The sequence below is a fragment of the Oryctolagus cuniculus genome, chromosome 2, assembly GCF_964237555.1.
Source record: "Oryctolagus cuniculus chromosome 2, mOryCun1.1, whole genome shotgun sequence".
In the NCBI taxonomy this organism is placed as follows: domain Eukaryota; kingdom Metazoa; phylum Chordata; class Mammalia; order Lagomorpha; family Leporidae; genus Oryctolagus; species Oryctolagus cuniculus.
The window spans coordinates 67,217,009-67,241,222 of NC_091433.1; the positions used below are offsets into that span (position 1 = coordinate 67,217,009).

The 24,214-nt window shown below is 40.3% G+C and overlaps 1 protein-coding gene across 3 annotated transcripts in view; it reads left to right on the top strand.

Moving 5' to 3' along the window:
- Positions 1–24,214, top strand: part of SNX25 (sorting nexin 25) — a 152,294-nt gene that overhangs the window by 22,506 nt on the left and 105,574 nt on the right. For all 3 annotated transcript variants that reach the window (XR_011386313.1, XM_051833125.2, XM_051833140.2), the window contains exon 2: positions 12,011–12,095. Coding sequence is in view for 2 of the 3 variants with exons in the window: in XM_051833125.2 (XP_051689085.1) it covers positions 12,011–12,095 (85 nt within the window). In the remaining variant the exon portion in view is untranslated. The remainder of the gene's footprint in view (positions 1–12,010; positions 12,096–24,214) is intronic.

Genomic DNA, 24,214 nt, shown 5'->3' on the forward strand with positions numbered 1-24,214 from the left:
TGTCAGAGTATCTCTCAGGGTCGAGAACACCCTGACCTGCCCCTTCATCCCACCTCAGTGTTCATTACTCATTTTTCTGTCTGGATGTAGCCAACACAGTGCACCTGGGTTTTCAAGGTGCATAGCTTCGTGTTGGTCAAACAGGTTTTGGAGGGGCCAGTGTTGTGGTGCAATGAGTTATCTGAGTGCAGGTTTGAGATCTAGCTGCTTCACTTCCCATTCAGCTCCCTGCTAATGTGCCTGGGAAGGCAGAAGAGGATGACTAGAGCACTTGGGCCCTGCCACCCATGTAGGACACCTGGCTCATGTCTTTGGCCTGGCCCAGCCCCAAATATCAGAGCCATTTGGGAAATGAACCAGCAGATGGAATATCTCAATCTGTGTCTTTCATTCTACCTTTCAAATAAAAAAAAAAAAAAGAGAGAGAGAGAGAGACTTGGACAGAGAGATTTTCCCAACCCACCATGTTAGTCAGCTTTTCTTCACTATAACAAAATACCTGAAACACCTAACTTATAAAGAGAAAGTTTTATTTAGCTCACAATTTTGGAGGTTCTAGTCTAATATGGGTGGTTTGGCTTGGCTTCTCCTGATGGGAAGATGGTAATGGTGGAGCGTGTGAAGGAAGGCTCATACGGCAAGCCAGAAGAGGAGAAAGCAGCTGGCCCATACTCAGGCTTTTATAATCAACCCTTTCCTAAGAACTAACTTGTTTTTAAAAATTTTATTTAAGTTATACAAGTTTTATGTATTTCATATATACAGTTTTAGGAATATACTGACACTTCCCCCCCTACCCTCCCTCCTGCCCACGCTCCATCCCTTCCTCCTCCTTCCTCTCACGTTCCCACTCTTAATTTTTACAAAAGTCTATTTTCAGTTTACTTAATGATCAGATAGTAAAAGAGTTAGTAAAACAAATGGAATGAAGAAAACAAACAAAAAAACACGGTTCCTCAATAGAAGAGACAAGGGCTGTAAATAATCATTGAATCTCAAAATGTCCATTTCACTCCAATACATTACATTTCAGGTATTCTATTAATTACCTCAGATCATGGAAAACATATGATATCTGTCTTTTTGGAACTAGCCTATTTTACTAAATATAACTGTTTCTAGTTGTGTGCATCTAGTTGCAAAAGACAGGATTTTTTTTAAAGCTGAGTAGTACTCCATAGTGTATGTATACCATAATTTCTTTATCTAGACTTCAATTGATAGATATTTGAGTCGATTCCATATGTTAACTATTGTGAATTGTGCTGCAGTGAACATGGGGTATAGATAACTCTTTCATATGCTGATTTCTTTCGGTTTGGGTAAATTCCCAGGAGTGGGATGGCTGGGTCATATGGTAGGTCTATATTCACATTTCTGAGATATCTCTATACTATCTTCCACAGTGGCTGCACCAGTTTAAATTCCCACCAACAGTGGACCAGGGTACCTTTTTCCCCACATCCTTACCAGCGTTTGTCATATGTTGATTTCTGTATGAGAACCATTCTAACTGGAGTGAGGGTAAACCTCACTGTGGTTTTGATTTGCATTTGTGTGATGGCTAGTGGTTCTGAGCATTTTCTCAAGTGTCTGTTGGCCATTTGAATTTCCTCTCTTGAAAAATGCCTGTTCAAGTCCTTTTCCTATTTCTTAACTGGATTGTTTATTGTTATTAAATTTCTTGAACTTTTTATAAATTTTGGACGTTAAGCCTTTATCAGTTGTATAGTTTGCAAATATTTTCTCCCATTCTGTCAGTTGCCTCTTCACTTTGCTGAGTGTTTCATTTGCAGTCCAGAAGCTTCTCAGTTTGATGTAATCCCATTTGTCAATTTTGGCTTTGCCTGTGCTTCTGAGGTCTTTTCCAAGAAGTATTTGTTTGTGCCAATGTCTTGCAAAGCTTTCCCAATGTTCTCTAGTAATTTGAGGGTATCAAGTCATGGATATAGGTTGTTGATCCATTTTGAGTGGAATTTTGTGTAAGTTGTAAGGTATGGTCTAGTTTCATACTTCTGCACGTAGAGATGCAATTTCCCCCACACCATTTGTTAAAGAGTCTGTCGTTCCTCCAGGGATTGATTTTAGCTCCTTTGTCAAAGATAAGTTGATTGTAGATGCATGGATTGATTTCTGGAGTTTCTATTGTGTTCCAGTGTGGTCAGAAAAGATGCATGGTATGATTTCAGTATTTTCAAATTTGCTAAGACTTGCTTTATGGCCAAGCATATAGTCTATCATAGATAAAATTCCATGCATTGATGAGAAGAATGTGTTCTTTAAGGGTGGGGTGAAAAATTCTGTAGATATCAGTTTAGGTCCATTTGTTTCATAGTGTTGATTAGCTTTGTTGTTTCTTTGTTGATTTTCTGTCTAGTTGCTGAAAGTTGGGTGCTGAAGTCTCCCATTACGATTGTATTGGAGTCTATGTCTCCCTTTAGATCCATTAACATCTGTTTTAAATAGCCAGGTGCCCTATAATTGGGTGCATATACATTTCTTATAGTCATATCTTCCTGTTGGATTGATTCCTTAATCATTACATAGTGCCCTTCTTCATCTCTTTTAACAGTTTTATGGTAAAGTCTATTTGTTATTAGGATGGCATCACCTACCCTTTTTTGCTTTCCATTAACATGGGATATCTTTTTCCATCCTTTCACTTTTCTGTCCATGTGTTTCTTTGTTGGTAAGAAGTGTTTCTTTTAGGCAGCAAATAGATGGGTCTTGCTTTCTAATCCATTCAGCAAGTCTGTATCTTTTACCTGGAGAATTGAAGCCATTTACATTCAAGGTGACTATTGATAAGCAACAACTTTGCCCTGCCATTTTCTCATAAATATTCCTATTTTTATTAGATTTCTTTTGTACTTTTACTGGAGGATTTTCTGCCTTCACATTCTTGCATAATGATGGCTATCTTTCTGCATTTCTGTTTGTAGCATCCTCAAGCATCTTTTTTTTTTTTTTTTTTTTGGACAGAGATATAAATAGTGAGAGAGAGAGACAGAGAGAAAGGTCTTCCTTCCATTGGTTCACCCCCCCAAATGGCCACTACGGCTGGCGCTGCGCCGACCCGAAGCCAGGAGCCAGGTGTTTCTTCCTGGTCTCTCATGCGGGTGCAGGGGTCCAAGCACCTGGGCCATCCTCCACTGCCCTCCCGGGCCACAGCAGAGAGCTGGACTGGAAGAGGAGCAGTCGGGACTAGGATCTGGCGCCCATATGGGATGCTATATGCCACAGGCAGAGGATTAACCAAGTGAGCCACAGCGCCAGCCCCTCAAGCATCTTTTGTATGGCTGAATGAGTGGTGGCAAATTCTTTCAATTTCATTATAGAAGGTGTTTATTTCACCTTCATTCATTAATGAGAGCTTTGCCTGATAGTTTTCTGAGCTGACAGTTTTTTTTTTTTCTCTTAAGACTTGGAATATATCTTTCCATTCTCTCCTAGCCTCTAGGGTTTCTGATGAGAAGTCAGTTGTGAGTCTAATTGGAGATCCTCTGAAAGTAATCTGGCATTTCTGTCATGCACATTTTAGAGTCTTTATGCTTTACTGTTGAAAGGTTGACTACAATGTGTCATGGTGAAGATCTTTTCTGTTCATGTCTATTAGGAGTTCTATGTGCATCCTCTATTTGGGCATTCCTTTCCTTCTCAAAATTGGGGAAGTTTTCTGTAATTATTTCAATAAATTGGCCTTCTGATCCATTCTCTTTTCATACCTTCAGGAACTGCCCTTTCTCAGTTGGGCAGCAGGGACTGTTGTGGGGATGTTGTGGCAAGATAATGTGTTCCATTTACTTTTACTGGATCTGCAGCCAGCTGCTAGCAAATTCTGGCCCCCAGGGCTCCAGTCTGGACTCATGCCACAGTCCACCTCTAGCTATATCACCACGGGTTGCTGCAGTCCAGTCTCACCTTCATCTTCAAGCTACCTCCTGCTCCAGCTCTTGGCTGCTGCCAAGAACTACCTTCTGCGGGCATGCACCCATTAACCTAAAGACCTTCCAGTATGCTCACCTCCTAAATACTGTAATTGGATTATGTTTTTCCACCTTAGTACCATTTACTTTCTATGACTAATATCTTTTAGAACATTTTTGATGGTCTTATCCTTAGATCAATAGGATAGAAAGTAAAATATTTCATTTCAGATAGAAAAAAGCAGGTGGAGACAGACTAAATGTAGAATAAAAGAACAGTTAAATTATGGTATAAGCCATTTATAACATTGCATTCCAAGTACTTTATTTATTTATTTATTGACAGGCAGAGTGGACAGTGAGAGAGAGAGACAGAGAGAAAGGTCTTCCTTTTGCCATTGGTTCACCCTCCAATGGCCGCCGTGGCCGGCGCACTGCGGCCGGCGCGCTGCAGCCGGTGCACCGCGCTGATCTGATGGCAGGAGCCAGGAGCCAGGTGCTTTTCCTGGTCTCCAATGCATTGCAGGGCCCAAGCACTTGGGCCATCCTCCACTGCACTCCCTGGCCACAGCAGAGAGCTGGCCTGGAAGAGGGGCAACCGGGACAGAATCCGGCGCCCCGACCGGGACTAGAACCCGGTGTGCCGGCGCCGCAAGGCGGAGGATTAGCCTAGTGAGCCGCGGTGCTGGCTTCCAAGTACTTTATTACTTGATGTTCATGATATAATGCTGAATGTAAAGACTGGCTACAGAATTGTGGGGTACTAGTTCCTAATTTCTTTGTAAAAGTATGTGAAGGGGATGGGGCCATGGCTCAATAGGCTAATCCTCCACCTGTGGCGCCAGCACTCCGGGTTCTAGTCCCAGTTGGAGCGCCAGATTCTGTCTCGGTTGCTCCTCTTCCAGTCCAGCTCTCCGCTGTGGCCCAGGAAGGCAATGGAGGATGGCTCAAGTCCTTGGGCCCTGCACCTGCATGGGAGACCTGACTCTGGGCTTCGGATCAGTGTGGTGCGCCGGCCGCAGTGTGCTGGCCGCAGCGGCCATTGGGGTGTGAACCAACGGCAAAAGGAAGACCTTTCTCTCTGTCTCTCTCTCTAACTGTCCACTCTGCCTGTCAAAAAAAAAAAAAAAAGTATGTGAATGGGAAAATACCAATAATAATCTAAAATAACTGTCATCAGACCTTGTTAAAAGTGCTTGGTATGTATTAACTTTCTATACATACTAACACAGAGAGGTAGATGAAGAAATCAGGGTACAAAAAAGAAACTTGCTCAGTTTATGTTACATAGTAACTGTTGGACACACAAGTTAGGAGAAAATACTCAAAATCTCAGTTATGATCATCTCTGGGTGATAGTATTATGGTTCAATTTAATTTTTTATAATGTACTATATTATAGAATATATGTCTGCTGTAATTGGAGATAACATTTTAAAAATGAAGCATCCTCTTGGGTTGTCATTGTGGCATAACCACCACCTACAACACTTGTACCCTATATGGGTGCTGGTTTGAGTCCCTACGGCCCCATTTCCAATACAGCTCTCTGCTAATGGGCCTGGAAAAAGTAGCAGAAGGTAGCCCAAGTGCTTGGACTCCTGCCACCCATGTGGGAGATGCTGGTGAAGCTCCTGGCTCCTGACTCCAGCCTGGCCCAACCCTAGTTGTTGTGGCCATCTGGGGGAATGAACCAGCAAATGGAAGACCTCTCTCTTTGTAACTGACTTTCAAGATAAATAAATCTTTTTTTAAAGTAGCATGTTCAGAAAAGCAACAATATGAAAAAAAATTTTGTAGGTTAGAATTTCAAAGAACAGCTTTCTCATATCTAAAGTAGAAATTATGCTTAATTACAAGGGGAAAAGAAAGACACATATACCACAACTTTGTCTCAGTACAAAACTCCCTGGATGATAACCTTTCAGTATGTGTGTTCAAAAATTTTCTTCTCTTGATATGCAAAACAAGGTATTCTTCAGTTCATAATGAAAGAGGATCCAGGGAACTATCTTTGAAAGACTGGGTTTTGTTTGGGTACTTTAGTACTTTATCAACAGTAGAAAGTGACAAGTTACCTGTAACAATAGGACATCTCCAGAAAATGTGCACTTTGCTTTCTGTAAAACACAGCCTTAAAGGCAAAAATACTTCAAGAATGATACGTTTGTTGTTTAAATCTTTCTTTGGTTGCTTAACTTTTCAGCCCTTCTTTCTTGCTTTTATTTTCACCATTCCTGTCCCTTTAAAAAAGCAACCAATCAGGCATCCAAACCAAGCAACTGAAAATTGGTAGCGTTTTGAATTTTTTAGTGATAATAGCCATACTGTGACAGTATGCCAGACATTCTTGCTAAGTCCTTTATGTGAGCAGACAATTCTGTCAAGACATGGCTCACAGGTCAGTTTATGCAGTGTAAACTCACAGTGTTTAGAGCAGCAATTGAGTTAGTTGGAAATGCCATCTAAAATTCTTGATTTCTATTTGTTGTTGAGGAAAAAAAAAATCAGGACACCTAGCTGTACAGCAGCCACAACCCTCTTCACTCATTTATGGTCTTACCAGGTGCCTGTTGTCTTTTTTTGAACCCCTGATATAGTTACGTTCTTTAAGTTCTGAGGTATAATTAACACATTTAAGAAGTGCCTAGAGGGGAAGTGGCCAGGACTAGAATCCAGCATTAGTAAATGGCACAGCCCGGGCCTGTTTGACTTCAGAGCCCGTGTTCTCTCCTCCGGTGCCCGCCCCCCCCCCACCCCCATCGCTGTTTACCAAGGCTTCCATGTTGGGAATGTTTGTTGTTCATGTCACTCTTAATCAAATCGTGTGCTTCTTAGTCCCTTCCTTTTGTTCTGAGGAAGGATATGTATAGTTCCTCCATTTCTTTGGATTTAAATCACTTTTTTTTTTTTTTTTAGGCTGAGACATAATATGTTTGTTTTGAAAGGAACCATGGTTTTGAGAAATAACGTAGTTTTAAGAACGAGAATATTAGTCATTGGATTCAAGTAGATTGTTAGATGCTGGGAATAGTTGGAAAGACTCAGCCATGTCACAGCTCCATGTGGTTAGTGATGGTTTGATTTTATAAGATAATTTGCCAGTTCAACAGCTTTACAGAAAATTACACCCACCAACCTGTGAACTCTGTTCAACTGTTTTTCTTTCAAAATACATTAAATATTTGAAAAATATATATGTTATGATAAAGAATAGAGGCACTTTTTTTTTTTTTTTGAATAGTAATCAGTATAAAAAGAATTGCAAGCCATGGATTGGCTGTTCTGGCTCTCATAGGCAGCAACATGGTGAGCAGTGTCATTCTTAAAAGCAATGGGCAATGAGGTGTATCTATGGCTGGATTCCAGATGGTTCCCTGCTTGTTTATTGCTAATGGTGTCAGAATTCCCAGGTTTGTTTGCGTGACGTCTGTCTGGATGTTGTTTCCTTGTGAGAGAGTGCCTTTGGCCTTGATACAAAGACATTTTGAGTGTGTTAAGGCTGATGTTCAGGAGTAAATGGGAAGCTTCTATGAAAAGGGTTCATTGATGTAATAGCTACTCTTCTTGATGCTGAGAATCTAGATAACATGTATTAGGGAAAGGCTTTCGGGTTTTGTTGTGTCTTTGGAAAACATTTTTAAATGGAGCAGTTATATGTGGAGACCCCATTTTCTTCAAAAGAACTCACTGAGTGATTAAAAATTATCTTGAGGGGTGGTGCTGTGGTGTAGTGGGTAAAGCCACTGCCTGCAGTACCGGCATCCCATGTAGATGCTGGTTCAAATCCTGCTCTCTGCTATGGCGTGGGAAAGCAGTAGAAGGTGGCCCAAGTTGTTGTGCCCCTGCACCTTCATGGGAGATCCAGAAGAAGCTCCTAGCTCCTGGCTTTGGATCTGCCCAGCTCCAGCCTTTGTGGCCATTTGGGGAATGAACCAGCGGATGGAAGACTTCTTTCTCTTCTCTGCCTCTGCCTTTCTGTAACTCTGCCTTTCAAATAAATAAATAAATAAATCTTTAAAAAAAAGAATAAATAAATAAATCTTTTAAAAAATGATGTTGAGTAGCTTTTAAGCTAGACAGGCTTCACTTACTTTAATTAAAATTTTTAAAATATATTTTTTTTACGTGATAGTGGTCTGGTTCACCCAAAGCTTTTTAGGAGTTAATGTTGTGATATGGACACTAAAAACCTAAAGCAGGAGCAGAGTGATCGGACTGCATTAGAAGTCTTGATTTCTGGATTAGAATATTGAAGATTTCTACCACATATCTTCTTTGTGACAGTGGTTAAAGTAAATGTGTCTGCCTTTCATCTTTTCCTAAAACTGGCAGTTTAGGAAAGTGATGGTCAGGAATAGGTAGGCTTTACCTGAGGAGTGAGGCCTGTGTTATTACACCAAGAGGAAATTAGCACTAGCTGTACAGAGCAAGTCTTTGGGGGGGTCTGCCTTGTGGAGTGTCTTTTGTTCAAACTAGGATAATGAAGACAATTGTTCAAGATTTTATTTATGTTTTTCATTTGTTTAAATTTTAATTTCCTCCCACACCTCCTCCCTCCCTTTCTTTTTTCTTCTTCTGCCCTTCCTTTCTTTCTGAAAATCCACCTTATAGAAATGATTGGTAAATTCTATTCTTGTGACCTGAAAAAGAGAGTATTAGTAGCTAACTTAAATTTACGGAGCCTTGAGAAGGTTCTGGCTCCATAAATAGTAAATTCCTTAAAAGGAATTTCCATGTGTAGTAATCCGGTTATTTTTGGCTCATTGTTCTTATCTTTCCTGTTTTCCTTACATACATACTTTTTAGCAGGGTGTGAGGATGAGGCAGGGATGCAGAATTATTTTTTTTTCTAATAAGGGCCAGTGACTCCTAAAAGGTAGGGTGAGGGAAAATCCAGAGCCAGATTGAAAAATCAACATGAAAGAAATGATAGGAATTTTGCTTAAAAATAGAAAATGTTATTCTCATAAGCTCCTGTCCCCCTAATTTTTATTGTAAAATACTCATAAAATAAAGGTTACCATCTAGGCCAGCGCCGTGGCTCACTAGGCTAATCCTCCGCCTTGCGGCGCCGGCACACCGGGTTCTAGTCCTGGTCGGGGCACCGGATTCTGTCCCGGTTGCCCCTCTTCCAGGCCAGCTCTCTGCTGTGGCCAGGGAGTGCAGTGGAGGATGGCCCAAGTCCTTGGGCCCTGCAATGCATTGGAGACCAGGATAAGTACCTGGCTCCTGCCATTGGATCAGCGCGGTGCACCGGCCGCAGCGTGCTGGCCGCAGTGCACCAGCCGCGGCAGCCATTGGAGGGTGAACCAACGGCAAAGGAAGACCTTTCTCTCTGTCTCTCTCACTGTCCACTCTGCCTGTCAAAAAAAAAAAAAAAAGGTTACCATCTTAGTCAATTTTCAGTGTACAGTTCAGTGGTACTAAATGCATTCATCATGTACAGTCATCACCACCATCTCCAAAACTCTCTTTCATCTTGTAATCTGAAATTCTGTACCCATTAAAAAAAATTCCTCATTCTTTGTTTCCCCAGCCGCTGGCAACCACCATTTTACTTTGTTTCTCAAGCTTTTTAAATTAAAGAGACTATTCAAATATAGTCCTTAGTGACAAAATGCATTAGTATATCTGAATATGAAATAGAAAGACAAAAGACACAGCTTTGTGTTGGGAGATATTGATCCTTAATGGAGGAGTCACAAAGGGGGGGGGGGAGTGAAGGAAAGGAAACATTTTAAAAAGTTTTGCATGTGGTTGTGTAGATGTGGTTGTCTGCACATATGTGTCTCAAATATGCATGAACTGCCCGACAGTCACATTCAAACTTTCTCTCCCAGCCCTTAATGTCACTGTGCACTTTAAAATCTCAAATTCAGGAACTTATTAAACAAGTATTTGGCATTGCTTATGTCATCTGATCAGTATTGTTCACTATAACCACCATACCTGTGTTTGGAAAACTATAACCAGACTATTTGCCAAAGCCTTGAAAAGTTGTGGTTAAAATTATTTATCAATATAGCCCTCTAAAAGTAATTAACTCAAGGACTAGGAAAAAAACTTTAATTATTAGTGAGATGTTTTAAAAATCACTCAAATTTTAAAATTTCTCTCACTTTCTCAATTTTTTTCTTTCATGAATTCTATAAAAATTTTTCAAAATTACTGTAAAATCTACTGACCATTTAATTTCATAAAGATCTATCCAGGGACTAGAAAATACTTTTAAATGGTTGAGAGTATGTATTTTTTTCTTTTATGCAATACATAGCTTAAATTTATGTGACAGCAAATTTTTTTTAAATTGGGGAAATATTGATTGCTATATGTTAATTGGCAGCATAAAGGAATATATTTTCTTTCTATAAATATTAACTCGTTAAAGAAGTAACACAAGGGTAAAACCAGAGCCAAGATTCTGAATCACAGACTCATATAAAGGAATTAAGAATATAGAAAAGAAGGTATTTGAAATCAATAAATGATATCAGGATAATTTGATATTCATGTGGGAATGTAGTTAACATCTCAAATATTTGGACAGGTTCACAGGAACTCACAGGCCCATTCAAATGCCATAATATCCAATGTGCCCATAAACCATGGGCCATCTTTGTCTTCACAAAACAAATACTCTGGCCCTCATCACTGACCAATCAAAGGAAGGCTTCGTAACCTGTCGACTAACCAGGGACCCACACAGGAGCTGATCCTGCACGGATCCACCCACTATGTAATCTGTAAAATTCACTGCTTTTAATCCCTTGGGGAGTCAGGCAATTGAGCAATAGCTGCCTGACTCCTTGCTCTTTGAATTGCAAATAAACTCCTACTTCTACAAACTCATTTCAATAATTGAGTTGGTGTGGCCTGGTGATCAGACCAAGTTTGGCTCCAATTTGTATTTCTTTGATCGAAACAAGGTAGCTTTTTTTTCATGTACTTATTAGACATTTGTATTATGCTTGTCCTTTGAATTAATTTGCTTGGTTCAGTTATTTTCTTGTTTTAAGACCTGTATGTATATTAGTCATTTGCTATGTAGGTTGTAGATGTTGTCTCCTAGTCTATCATTAATATTTTGTTTATAGCATTTTTTGTCAAGCAGGAGTTTTCTATTTTACATAGCCATATTTGTCATTTTTTTCTTTTAAAACTTTTAGACTTTGTGTTTTATTTGGGGAAGGCCTTGTCTATTATAAATAGCACTCCCTTGTTTTCTTTTAATAGATTTTTAGATTAAAAATATTTCATTCTTAATCAGTTTGGAGTTTTGAATATATATGTATATATATATTTATATATGAAGTTACATATGCATGTACATGCATGTTTATATAAAATGTCTGTATAACTTTTTTCCGACACAAATATCAAATTTTTTGAAGTGTATTTTTTCATTATTGATCAAATTTTTTTTCTAAAGATTTACTCACTTATTTGAAAGGCAGAGTTACAGAGAGGCAGAGGCAGCGAAAGAGAGAAAGGTCTTCTATCTGCTTGTTCACTCCCCAGATGGCCACAACAGCCAGAGCCGTGCCGATCCACAGCCAGGAGCCAGGAGCTTCCTCCGGGTCTCCCACGTGGGTTCAGGGGCCCAAGGACTTGGGCCATCTTCCACTGCTTTCCCAGGCATAGCAGAGAGCTGGATAGGAAGTGGGGCAGCTGGGACCTGAACTGGCACTCATATGGGATGCTGGCACCGCAGGCGGTGCCTTTGCCTGCTACGCCACAGCACCGGCCCCCTCGAATGCTTCATTATATTTTTAATTCCAAAATACGAATAGCTTTGTTTTGTATTTTATATCATTCTGTTGGTTTGTTAATACAATGTTGCCATGTTATTTTGATTTCTGGTAATGAACATTCTTCCTCAGTTCTCTTTTTCCAAAAATTTTTTAGCTAATCCTAAGCATTTATTTACTTTTCCAGAAGAACTATAATCTATTAAAGCTTTATCTTAATGCTTTTTTTTATATGTAATTTTTTTATATGTAATTTTTTTTATATGTAATTTATTTTTTTTTATATGTAATTTATTCATTCAGTAATCTGTCTTTTCTTTCCTTACATTTCAGAGTCCTATATGTGGAAACTCACAGGAGACAGTTCAATCTAGAAGGGTAGTAATTTCTCATAACATGGATAAAGCTCTGAAAGAAGGTAAGGATGAATGAGAATGTACAGTTAAATGTGCAGCAACTCCTTGTGCTCTAAAAGGAAAATAGCTGTCTCTAGCAAATTTAATAGTCCTCTTTTCTGCATATGCCTTTAGGAATTTATTTCTAAATGAGTTTGTGTTTGATGACTGAATAGATACATCAGTGTTTAATGAAAGGAATGTAAACATTTACTGGGTAGGAATTTTCAGATCACATGAAGCTGGCCAGTCATGTGGAGTTAGCCCCACCATATGATGCATGAATATACTCTGTGTTCCCTAAAATCAACATCAGGAAATAAGTACTTTTCTTTCTTTTTAAAGATTTCATTTATTTATTTGAGAGGTAGAGTTACAGAGGGAGAGACACAGAGAAAGGCCCTTCCATTGGTTCATCCCCCAAATGGTCAGCTGCACTGATCCGAAGCCAGGAGGCGGGTGCTTCTTTCAGGTCTCCCATGTGGGTGCAGGGACCCAAGCATGTAGGCCATCTTCTACTGCTTTCCCAGGCCACAGCAGAGAGCTGGATTGGAAGAGGAGCAGCTGGAACTAGAACTGGCGCCCACATGGGATGCTGGTGCTGCAGGGAGAGAACTAACTTTCTGCGCATGGCACTGGACCCAGGAAATACTTTTTTTTTTTTTTTTTGACAGGCAGAGTGGGTAGTGAGAGAGAGAGAGACAAAGAGAAAGGTCGTCCTTTTGCCGTTGGTTCACCCTCCAATAGCCACCACAGCCGGCGCACACGCTGATCCGAAGCCAGGAGCCAGGTGCTTCTCCTGGTCTCCCATGGGGTGCAGGGCCCAAGCACTTGGGCCATCCTCCACTGCACTCCTGGGCCACAGCAGAGAGCTGGACTGGAAGAGGAGCAACCGGGACAGAATCTGGCGCTGCGACCGGGACTAGAACCGGGTGTGCCGGCGCCGCAGGCGGAGGATTAGCCTAGTGAGCTTCGGCACCGGCTTAGGAAATACTTTTCTTACAGGGATAATAACCTGGGGAAGATGTATTGAGGAAAAGCTAGTCAGCTTTTCACTATTATAACAGAATACCCAAAGCAAGTTATTTATGAAGAGAAAATGTTTTTTACCACCAGCTTTGGAGGGTCAAGGGGCATGGCTCTTGCATTGGCTCATCACATCATGGTGGATGGCAGCAGCTGAGGATTGAGCTCATTCTGTTTGAGAGCACATAATCATCACCAGACAGGAAGCAAGAGAGAGCTGGGTGGGTCCATCCTCAGGCTTTCATAACAGCTCTCTCCTGAGAACTAACAAGGATCTCAGGAGAAATACCTTAATCCTTTCTGAGGGCATACCTCCAATGAACTAAGGACCCACTCCACACCCTGACTTGTATCCCCCAGACTAGGTCCTGGGGACCTAGTTCCTTCAGCTCCGTCCATCAGCTCTTAAATGTTCGATCAGCTCCATCCTTGTCATATTAGGGAACAAACTCCCAAAACCTGGGCCTTTGAGGGACAAATGGTATCCAAGCCACAGCAGGGATGAATGGACTCAGGCTTACTTATGGACAAGCAAATTAATTATTGCAATCAGCTTTACAGAGAATTAAGACACATATGTGAAGCTTGTATTAAAGGAGACTAAAAGGGGGTATTATGGAAGATACAATATGATTGTATAGCTAGAAGTGGGAATAAGTAAATTATTTATAAATATTGAAGTTTAGAAAGGTTATATATAATATATATATATATATATATATATATATATTTGACAGGCAGAGTGGACAGTGAGAGAGAGACAGAGAGAAAGGTCTTCCTTTGCCTTTGGTTCACCCTCCAATGGCCGCCACAGCCAGCACACTGCGGCCGGCGCACCGCGCTGATCCGATGGCAGGAGCCAGGTACTTCTCCTGGTCTCCCATGGGGTGCAGGCCCAAGTACTTGGGCCATCCTCCACTGCACTCCCTGGCCACAGCAGAGAGCTGGCCTGGAAGAGGTGCAACCGGGACAGAATCCGGCGCCCCGACCGGGACTAGAACCCGGTGTGCCGGCGCCGCAAGGCAGAGGATTAGCCTAGTGATCTACGGCACCGGCTTAGAAAGGTTATATTTTTGAAGATCAGATTAAGGTTTAAAAAGATTTTTAAAATCAAATATCTAAAAACATCGATAACTTCAAATATTCTGCAGGAAAAAAAAGTGATTATTTCAGGTGAATGTATATAGTGTTAAATGTGAAGTTAAAAGAGAACTAAGCAAATGATGCCTACAAAAACAAGTCTTTTACTTGCTGAATTTCACAGAAGTCACCATATTAAAACATGAAGATGAGTACCATTTAAGTGCAGAAACAATTCAATTGTGTGGATTTGTAGATTTTTAGGAGCTATAAAAAGACCTTAAGAATATTTGTTGTATTAGTGGCTAAACTCCAGTGACTAATAGCACTTAACTGGATTTAAAGTTCGACTTATTCACAATTTGAAAATTGTGGTTTTAAAAATTACTGATTTTTCATTGCTTTGATTGAAATGAATTTTACATACTTTGAAGTCCACAAATTTTAAGTTCATTATTGAGCAATTTTTATAAATGCTTATAATCAGGTAACTATAAGCCCAATCAAAATAAGAACACTTCTGGAATGGGCATTGTGGTACAAGAGGTTAAGCTGCTACTTGGGATGCCCACATCTCATGTCGGTGAACCAGGTTCGTGTCACTGCGTTTCTGTATTTCTGATCCAACTTCCTGCTGATGTGTCGTGGAGGCAGTTGATGATGGCCTAAGCACTTGGGTTCCTACCACACGTGTGAGAGACTCAGCTGAAGCTCCAGATTCCTGGCTTCTGTCTCGCTTTAGCTTTGGCTGTTGTGGGCATTTTGGAAGTGAACCAGCAGATGGAAGCATGTTTTATCTCTGTCTCTGTCTTTCCCTCTTTTTGTCATTTCAAATAATAAATAAATTTAAAAAATTAAGAATACTTCTCTTACCCCAGAAAATCTGTCTCATGCTGTGGTTTGATCAATACCCACCTTCTAGGACAGGTGTTTGGCCTACCAGTTAAGATGCCGGTTAGTGTGCCTGTGTCTCACATAGGAAAGCTCTGGCTCCTACTTCCAGCTTCTTCTTAATGCACACCCTGGGAGGCTGCAAGTGATGGCTCAAATGGCTGTGTCCCTGCCACCCATGTTGGAGACCTAGATTGAGTTCCTGGCTTCCAACTTTGACCTGGCACAGCCCCACTGTTGTGGGCACTTGAGGAGTGAACAGATGGGTGCTATCTGCCTGTCCATTTCTCTGTCTCTCAAATAAATAATTAAAAAAAAAAAAAAACAACATACTCTTTATTGTTTGCATTCTGTAACTAGAAATTAGTTTTCCTATGCTGAAACTTCACACAAGTGGAATCATACAGTGAACACTCTTTGCCAGGCTTCTTTCACTCAGAATAATGTTTTTGAGATTATCTACATTGTGTGTGTGTCAGTTTGTCCATTTTTATTGCTGAGTAATATTCCATTATACTGATATGACTATGTCATTATTTTTTTATCCTTTATCCTATTACACACTTGGATTATTTCTAATTTTTGGGAACTCATTAAATAATTGCTATAAACAAGTGTTTCTGTAAACATATGCTTTCATGTCTTTTAAATGAATACCTAGCTGTAGAATTGGTGAATCATAGGAAAGTTGTATGTTTAAATTTATAATGTTCCAAAGGGATTGTTTTTTTCTTAAATATTTATTTTTTTATTTGAATGAGATAGAGAGGTAGAGACAGAGAGAGAGGTCTTCCATCCGCTGGTTCACTCTCCGGATGGCCACAATGGCCGGAGCTGCACCGATCTGAAGCCAGGCCATAGCAGAGAGCTGGATCGGAAGAGCAGCAGCCAGGATTAGAACCGGCGCCCACATGGGATGCCGGCGCTTCAGGCCAGGCTTTAACCCGATGCGACATAGCACCGCCTTCTGGGGATTGTTTCTTTAGACAACTACCAGCAGTGTTTGAGGGTTTTAGTTGTTTCATCATTATTGCCAGAATTCACTGTTGTCACTCTCTGTTTTAACTATTGGATGGGCATGAAATAGTATTTTGTTGTGGCCTTAAATTATGTATCCCTGTTGACTGTGATATTAAACACTTCCTCATGTGTTGACCATTTTCATATCTTTATTTGTGGTGTGTCTATTCAAGTCTTTCTTTTTTAAACTTATAATTTAATTTTCATTATAAAATGTATATTCTGGATTCATGTCTTCTGCTAGATACAGGTATAATGAAAATACTCTGAATTGCCTTTTATTTTCATAATGATGTCTTTGACTAGAAGTTTTTAATTTTCATTGTATCTAATTTACCAGTTCTTTTTTTCTGTCTGTTCTTTATATTGGTTAATTTTTATTCTTCCATCTTCAGTTTCTGATCTTTTTTAAGTCTAGAAATTCTATTTTTTCTTTCTTTCTTTTCTTTTTTTTTTTTTTTTTTTTTTTTTTTTTTTTTTTGACAGGCAGACTTAGAGAGAGAGAGACAGAGAGAAAGGTCTTCCTTTTCGTTGGTTCACCCCCCCCAAATGGCCACTACGGCCTGCGCGTGCGCCAATCCGAAGCCAGGAACCAGGTGCTTCCTCCTGGTTTCCCATGCAGGTGCAGGGCCTAAGCACTTGAGCCATCCTCCACTGCCTTCCCTGGCCACAGCAAAGAGCTGGACTGGAAGAGGAGCAACCGGGACAGGATCTGATGCTCCAACCGGAACTAGAACCGGAGTACTGGCGCCGCAGGCAGAGGATTAGCCTGGTGAGCCGCAGCGCCGGCCTTGTCTTTTTTTTCTCTTGCAGTTTTTGTTTCTGCTGAGATCACCCATCTGTCACTATGACCATTTTTAAAAATCTTTAATTCCTTGAACCCAATTATAATAGCTGTTTTAAAGTCCTTGTATGCTAGTTCTAAGATATACATAATCTTGGGGTTGGTTTCTATAGATTTCTTTTTCTCTGGGCTATGTGTCATATTTTGGGGGGTTTCTTTTTATGTATAGTGTTAGTTGGGTATTGAGCAATATGGATGCTAACTTGCATGTTCTTGATCCTGTTTTCTTAAGATTTGCTTTTTTGTTTTTGTATACAGTTTAATTACTAGCTGATCACCTTGAATATAGTTGTTTCATTCACTTTTTAAGGGCAGTTCTTTTTTTTTTAAAGATTTATTTTATTTATTTGAAAGACAGAGTTACTGAGAGAGGTAGAGCCAGAGAGAGAGAGAGAGAGAGAGAGAGAGAGAAAGGAGAGAAAGGAGAGAAAGGAGAGGAGAGGAGAGGACAGGACAGGACAGGACAGAGACCTTCCATTCCGCTGGTTCACTCCCCAAATGACTGCAATGGCCAGAGCTGAGCTGATCTGAAGCCAGGAGACAGGAGCTTCTTCCAGGTCTCCCACATGGGCACTTTCCCAGGCCATAGCAGAGAGCTAGATTGGAAGAGGAGCAGCCGGGACTTGAACCAGTGCCCATATGGGATGCTGGTGCTGCAGGCTGCAGCTTTAACCAACTGCACCATAGCACCAGCCCCCTTAAGGGCAGTTCTGTTACTGTAAGATGAATCTCTCTGTGTTGAGCTATAGGCAGAACCCATCTACTTCTTGACTCTTTCAAAGGAAAGCCCATGGTCAGACCTCCAACGTGGTGAAACTCCAACTCTAGACTCTTGTCTCCCTGTGGTGAGCAGTAGTTGAAGAATTTGCTCAGCTCTTTCCGTCTTCCTGCTGTTGCTTTCCACCAGTGTCTTTGTAGTCTTGCCCCTATACCCCTGTGGCTTGGAGTCAGAAATGGTTTTGAGAGTTTGCAACCAGATTTTGTGGCTCCATCTTTTTAAATATTTCCTGCCTTTATTCCATTTGCTCTGGAAGCTTGTACTTGTGTTTTCTGATATCTTGAATTGAAAAGGGGGGATAAAAAAGGAGGTCGACATTCTGTCTAGGTTTGTAATGCCTTGTGCCTAGAACTGTTGTGATCTTCAGGGGAGAATTGTGTGCACATGGATTTTATCCAGTGCCATCCCCTTCTTTCTAGAGGAAATTGCTCTCTAATTTCTACCTGCTTTTTATTGCTCTCTAGTGTCTCTAAATGGTTCTTTAGGTTTTTTTCCCCAGAGTTCCCACTTATTTGGTGTAAGAAAGTCTACTATACGCTATTCTACCATCCCTGAAACTAAAACTTTGTCCTTCCATTTTTTAAAAAAATGTTAACTTTGCTAAAAAATATATAACATAAAATTTATCATTTTAACCATTTGAAGTGTGTAGTGTGGTGGTGGTAAATACATTCACATCTTTATATAACCAATCTCTAGAAGTTTTTTCAACTTGCAAAATTGTATCAAAGTGTAATCAAAAAGCTCTTGCTCGAAGTTTTCATATAGTATTTTCCTTTCCTTGGGAGCCTATGTCCTGCATCAGAGTGCCTGGGTTTGAGTCCCAGCTCTTCTTCCAGTCCCATCTTCCTGCTAATGTGCACCCTGGGAGGCAGCAGGCTCAAGTAGTTGGGTCCCTGCAACCCATGTGGGAGACCCAGATTGAATTCTAGGCTGCTGGCTTTAGTGTGATTCAGCCCCCGCTATTTGTGGGCATTTGGGGAGTGGGCTAGTGGTTGGAAATCATTGCATAGAAATTAGCTTGAGGGTAATGTGTTATTGTTGTTTGTTTGTTTTTAACTTGTAAAACTGAAATCTTGTACTCATGAAATGACAATCCCCTTTCCTCCATTCTCTGGTTACCACCATTCTGCTTTCTGTCTTTATGGACTTGCCTGCTCTAAGTACCTAACATAAATGAAATTATACATTATTTGTTTTTTTGAGTTAGACTTATTTCACTTACAAAAATGTTGTCAAGTTTTATCCATGTTGTGGCATGTGATATGATTTTATTCCTTTTTAAGGCTGAATAATATTCCATTATACACACACACGCACACACATGCACACATATACACATACCCCACTTTTAGTTTATCCATCTGTCTGTTGATGGATATTTGGATTAGTTCCACCTTTTGGCTATTGGGAATGATATTGTTATAAACATGGGTGTATTTTTTAGTTTTTGAAGACTTAGAAATTTCTCTGCATTGAGATGTGGCCTTTTATCTTGGATAGGCCAGTTTGTTTCAGAAGTGTTTATGAAAAAAGAAAAGACAGGCGGAGGACAGAGGACTAGTTGACACAGCAAACAACACGTTATCCTCAAGCTAATTTCTGTGCAGTGATTTCTTTTGAAAGGAAAATGTTATAGAAAGACTTTGGGTAAGAGCTTTTTAATTACACTTTGATATGATTTTGTTCTTTTTATTTAAACTATGTCTTAATGTTCACATTTCCTGTGCTTTGTTTTAAGCAAAATGATTTTCAGGGAAATTGAGCATTTCTTTACCAAAAGGAGATATTGGCAAAAGGAGAACATTATGCCACTTGAGATCACATCACTTATTGGGAATCAAATTTGTGTGTTTTGAAGTAGTTATTCAACAACAATAACAAACCAAAACTAGAATCACCTTCTAAAAAAATTTGGTCATTAAATTTAATGAGAATTAGAGTCTAGAAATGTATGTTGATAAGGTTGAGAGGAATTTCATAAGCATCTAGCTTATCTGTAGTGATTAGATTTTGCATGTATGGAGTATTTTCATTTACATTTCTAAGATTGTTAAGATTTGCCAGTACCTTAGTTGGAATTCAGAATGTTATTAGCTATAGTAGAATTAATTTTGATAAAATTAAGGGTATATTTGTATTTTATAAAAATATAAATAGCAATATACTTATGAAAGTTACAGTAATTTGTGTTCAGCTAGTAAGAGATGTTTATGAAGTATTTACTAAAAGATTTCCTCCTGAAAGTTAGTTTATAGATAACATTATTATACTGTTTAATTTTTTATGTCTATTTACTGCTTTTAGTATGTAGAACTTAAAAACAGTTTTATTCTGAGTTGAATAAAGTATAAGGCATGTGTGTGTCTATACCTATATAGTGTTCTATATGTTTGTGTGTGTGGATTTTTTGTTTTTGGTCACCAATGTGTACTTGTGTTGTTGTTCAGCATAAATTTGGATTCGTCTTAATTCCGTACAAATTAACATTTCAAAGAAGAAAGGCATAATAGCCAAAAATGAAGCACCGGGGCCAGTGTTTTGAGTAGCAATTAAGACCCACTTGAGGGAGCCCACATCCCGTATCAGAGTGCCTAGGTTTGAGTCCCAGCTTTGCTTCCAGTTCCATCTAACTGCTAATGTGCCCCTGGGAGGCGGCAGGCTCAAGTAGTTGGTTCCTTGCCACCATGTGGGAGACTCAGATTGAATTCTGGGCTCCTGGCTTCAGTCTGACCCAGTCCCAGCTATTGTGGACATCTGGAGAGTGCACCAGTGGATGGAAACTGTCTCTCCACCTCCCTCTCTGTTTCTCTGCCTTTAAGATAAATTAAAAAAAAAATTTAAAACATAGACTTTTTTTGTGGACCAATGAGAATCACTAGTGGTGGGAGTATGTTGTAGCAGTTATCTCTGGTTATGCCTGCATCTCATATTATGTGCCTGGTTTGAATCCTGGCTAATCTACTTCTAATACTGCTTACTGCTAACGCACACTCTGGGAAGCAGCAAATGATGGTTCAAGGAATTGGGTCCCTGTCACCCATGTGGGATACCCGAATTGACTTCCAGGCTCTTAGCTTCAGCCTGGTCCAGCCTTGGCTGGCATTTTTGGATGAACCCACAGATGGGGACGATCCCTCTCCATCTGTTATCTCTCTGCTTTACTGCTTTTCAAATAAAATGAAAAAAAAATTTTTAAAGTTTGTAGAATTATGAGTTTATTTTTTAATAAAAAATTATCAAAACAGCAAATGCTGAAATTTAGTGGCACATTTGGATTAGGCGATCAAAGCATATTTTATTGTTTTGTTAGCCAATTAAAAAATTCAAAAACACATATTTTAGAAATTCAGATATAGTATGAATAAACAACTATGTATGCCTGTTTGAGAATTCAGAAAATTGTCCTTACCAGATAACTTCACAAATGTCAACAAAAGCTGCATTTCCTGGAAAACTGAGAGAAGATAGAAAATCAAAATCCTTGTAAAAATCTTTTTTGGGGGGCATATGTTAGCAGATATTTGACCTAGTGTTAAGATTACAGTTAAAAATACCCATGTTATGGGGGCTGGTGTTGTGGCTTATTAGGTGGTAAAGCTGTTGCCTGTGATACCGACATCCCATATGGATGTTGGTTTATGTCCTGACTGTTCCGTTTCCAAATCAACTCCCTTCTAATGGCCTGTGAAAAGCAGCAAAAGATGACCCAAATGTTTGGTCCCTTGTACCCATGTGGGAGACCCGGATGAAGCTCCTGGCTCCTGGGTTTGACCTGGCCCAAACCTGCGTGTTGTGACTCTCCCTCTTTCTCTCTCTCTCTCTAATTCTGATTTTCACAATAAAAATTAAAAAATAAAAATAAGCAAATAAATCTTTAAAAAAAAAAGAACAAAAATGAAAAGTACCCATGTCTCATATCACAGTACCTGGGTTTGAAATCCAACTTTTGCTCCTGATTCCAGCTTCCCTCTAATGCAAACCCCCTTCTAGGTTCTGCCACCCACACAGGAGACCCACAGTGAGTTCCTAGCTCCTGGCTTCAGCTTGGCCCAGTCCAAGCCATTCTGGGCATTTGGGAAGCAAACCAACAGATGGGAGCTCCATCTTTCTGCTTCTTTAATTAAAAAAAAATTATTCTTATTAATCTCATTATATCTATTGTGTAATTTTCACTAGGCTACCCTGAATTATCTCACTGATGTGGGCCAGATAGTTTAATTCAATAATTATTGAACACTTGCTATTTGGTCAATGAGTGGACTGAATGTTCAGTTGAAAGTTATTGTGTTAAAAAATACTTCTTCACAAAATTTATTCTTTTGAAAGTGTTGGGGGTGCTGCCCTCAGACTAATGTTTGTGGTGTTCTTTACAAATGTAGTTAATTTTTACATGTACATTTTTAAATGAATGTATTTGTTAGTTTTGATTGGTTCTTAATTGTTTATGAATTTCAGTGGGTAACCGTGCCTATTAACTAAACTGTAGATGTTGTACAAAGCATCTAACTTGAAAACAATTATGAATACAGAAGATATTGCAAGTATAATAGAACTTGTAGTTTCTTTGGATTAGGTGCTAGATTAGGTGATTACCACATCTCTTAATAGTGCTGTTCCTGAAGCTGTTAGGCTGTCCAAGAATTAGATGGTGTCACAGAAGAAACAGGGCTTTCTCCTGGGAATCCACGGCTTCTCCCTCTGCCTTAAGCTCAGCTGTCTTAGTCCATGACTCTGTTCAGTGGCATGCAGTATGTATACTGTTTTTTGTTGAACAAATAAACAGATCAAGCCGGCACCGCGGCTTACTAGGCTAATCCTCTGCCTTCGGCGCTGGTACCCCGGGTTCTAGTCCTGGTTGGGGTGCCGGATTCTGTCCCGGTTGCTCCTCTCCCAGGCCAGCTCTCTGCTGTAGCCCAGGAGTGCAGTGGAGGATGGCCCAGGTCCTTGGGCCCTGCACCCGCATGGGAGACCACGAGAAGCAGCTGGCTCCCGGCTTTGGATCGGCGCAGCTTGCCAGCTGCAATGTGCCAGCCATAGCAGCCACTTGGGGAGTGAACCAATGGAAAAAGGAAGACCTTTCTCTCTGTCTCTCTCTCTCACTGTGTAACTCTGCCTGTCAAACAACAACAACAACAACAAAACGACAAAAAAAAAAAAAAAAACACAAATAAACAAATAAACAGATCAATCAGTGACATAAACTTGTAACATCAGATCTTCCCAGAGGATATCTTTTCATTACATTTTAGAATTTTGCAAACCATTAAGGGCCATCTAAATGAACAGTGGAATTGTTATTTTTTTTATCCTTAGTTTAGTCTAATTTCTGGTTGAACGATGACTGTTTCTTTGTCCTAAGAGAATTAAGACATGGGCATTTGTGAGTTGTGGAGCTCTACCTCACAGATAGAACAAGTGATATCTCTGGATTCTTCTGAGTGAAAGCCAGGCACAGAAAATATGGCTTCCTTGGGGTTCTCTTTCTTATTTACTTAACTTGAGTCATTCCTTCTTGTGCAGATTTGTAGATTACCTAATAGCTCATTGTCTGGAGTAGTAGTTGTTCATCTTGTCTCTCTACTTTCAGTTGTTCCCTAACTCCTCTTTTCAGATTAACCTAAGGCTAAAATTCCAATCATATATTATTTCATTCTTTATCATCTCCATTGGCTTTTTTACATTTTCTTTTTAAGATTTATTTATTTACTTGAAAGTCAGAGGCCGGTGCTGCAGCTCAATAGGCTAATCCTCCTCCTGTGGTGCCGGGACCCCTGGTTCTAGTCCCTGTCGGGGCGCCAGATTCTGTCCCGGTTGCTCCTCTTCCAGTCTACCTCTCTGCTGTGGCCCGGGAGTGCAGTGGAGGATGGCCCAAGTGCTTGGGCCCTGCACCTGCATGGGAGACCAGGAGAAGCACCTGGCTCCTGGCTTTGGATCAGCACGGTGCACCAGCCGCAGCACGCCGGCCATAACGGCCACTGGGGGGTGAACCAACGGAAAAAGGAAGACCTTTCTCTCTCTCTCTCACTGTATACTCTGCCTGTCAAAAAAAAAAATAAATAAATAAATCAGAAAAAAAAAAAAAAAGAAAGTCAGAGATACACACAGAGAAGAGGAGAGAGGGAGAGAAAGAGAGGTCTTCCATCCTATGCTCCACTCCCCAGTTGGGTGCAACGGCCGGAGCTGCACCATCCTGAAGCCAGGAGCCAAGAGCTTCTTCCGGGTCTCCCACGTGGGTGCAGGGGCCCAAAGACTTGGGCCATCTTCTGCTTTCCCAGGCCATAGCAGAGAGCTGTATCAGAAGAGGAGCAGCCAGGACTAGAACCGGCGCCTGCCGTTCCCTTGCCCATAAAGGAACGATGTTGCTCGCAGCTTATCGGTCTTTAGTAGACTTTTATTGAGAAAATAACAGCGACAGAGAAAGCATGAAAGGAGGAAGAGAGGAGAGAGAAAAAAGCCCCCTCCTTCCTGGGCACACAGCTTATATACGAAATTCAACCAAT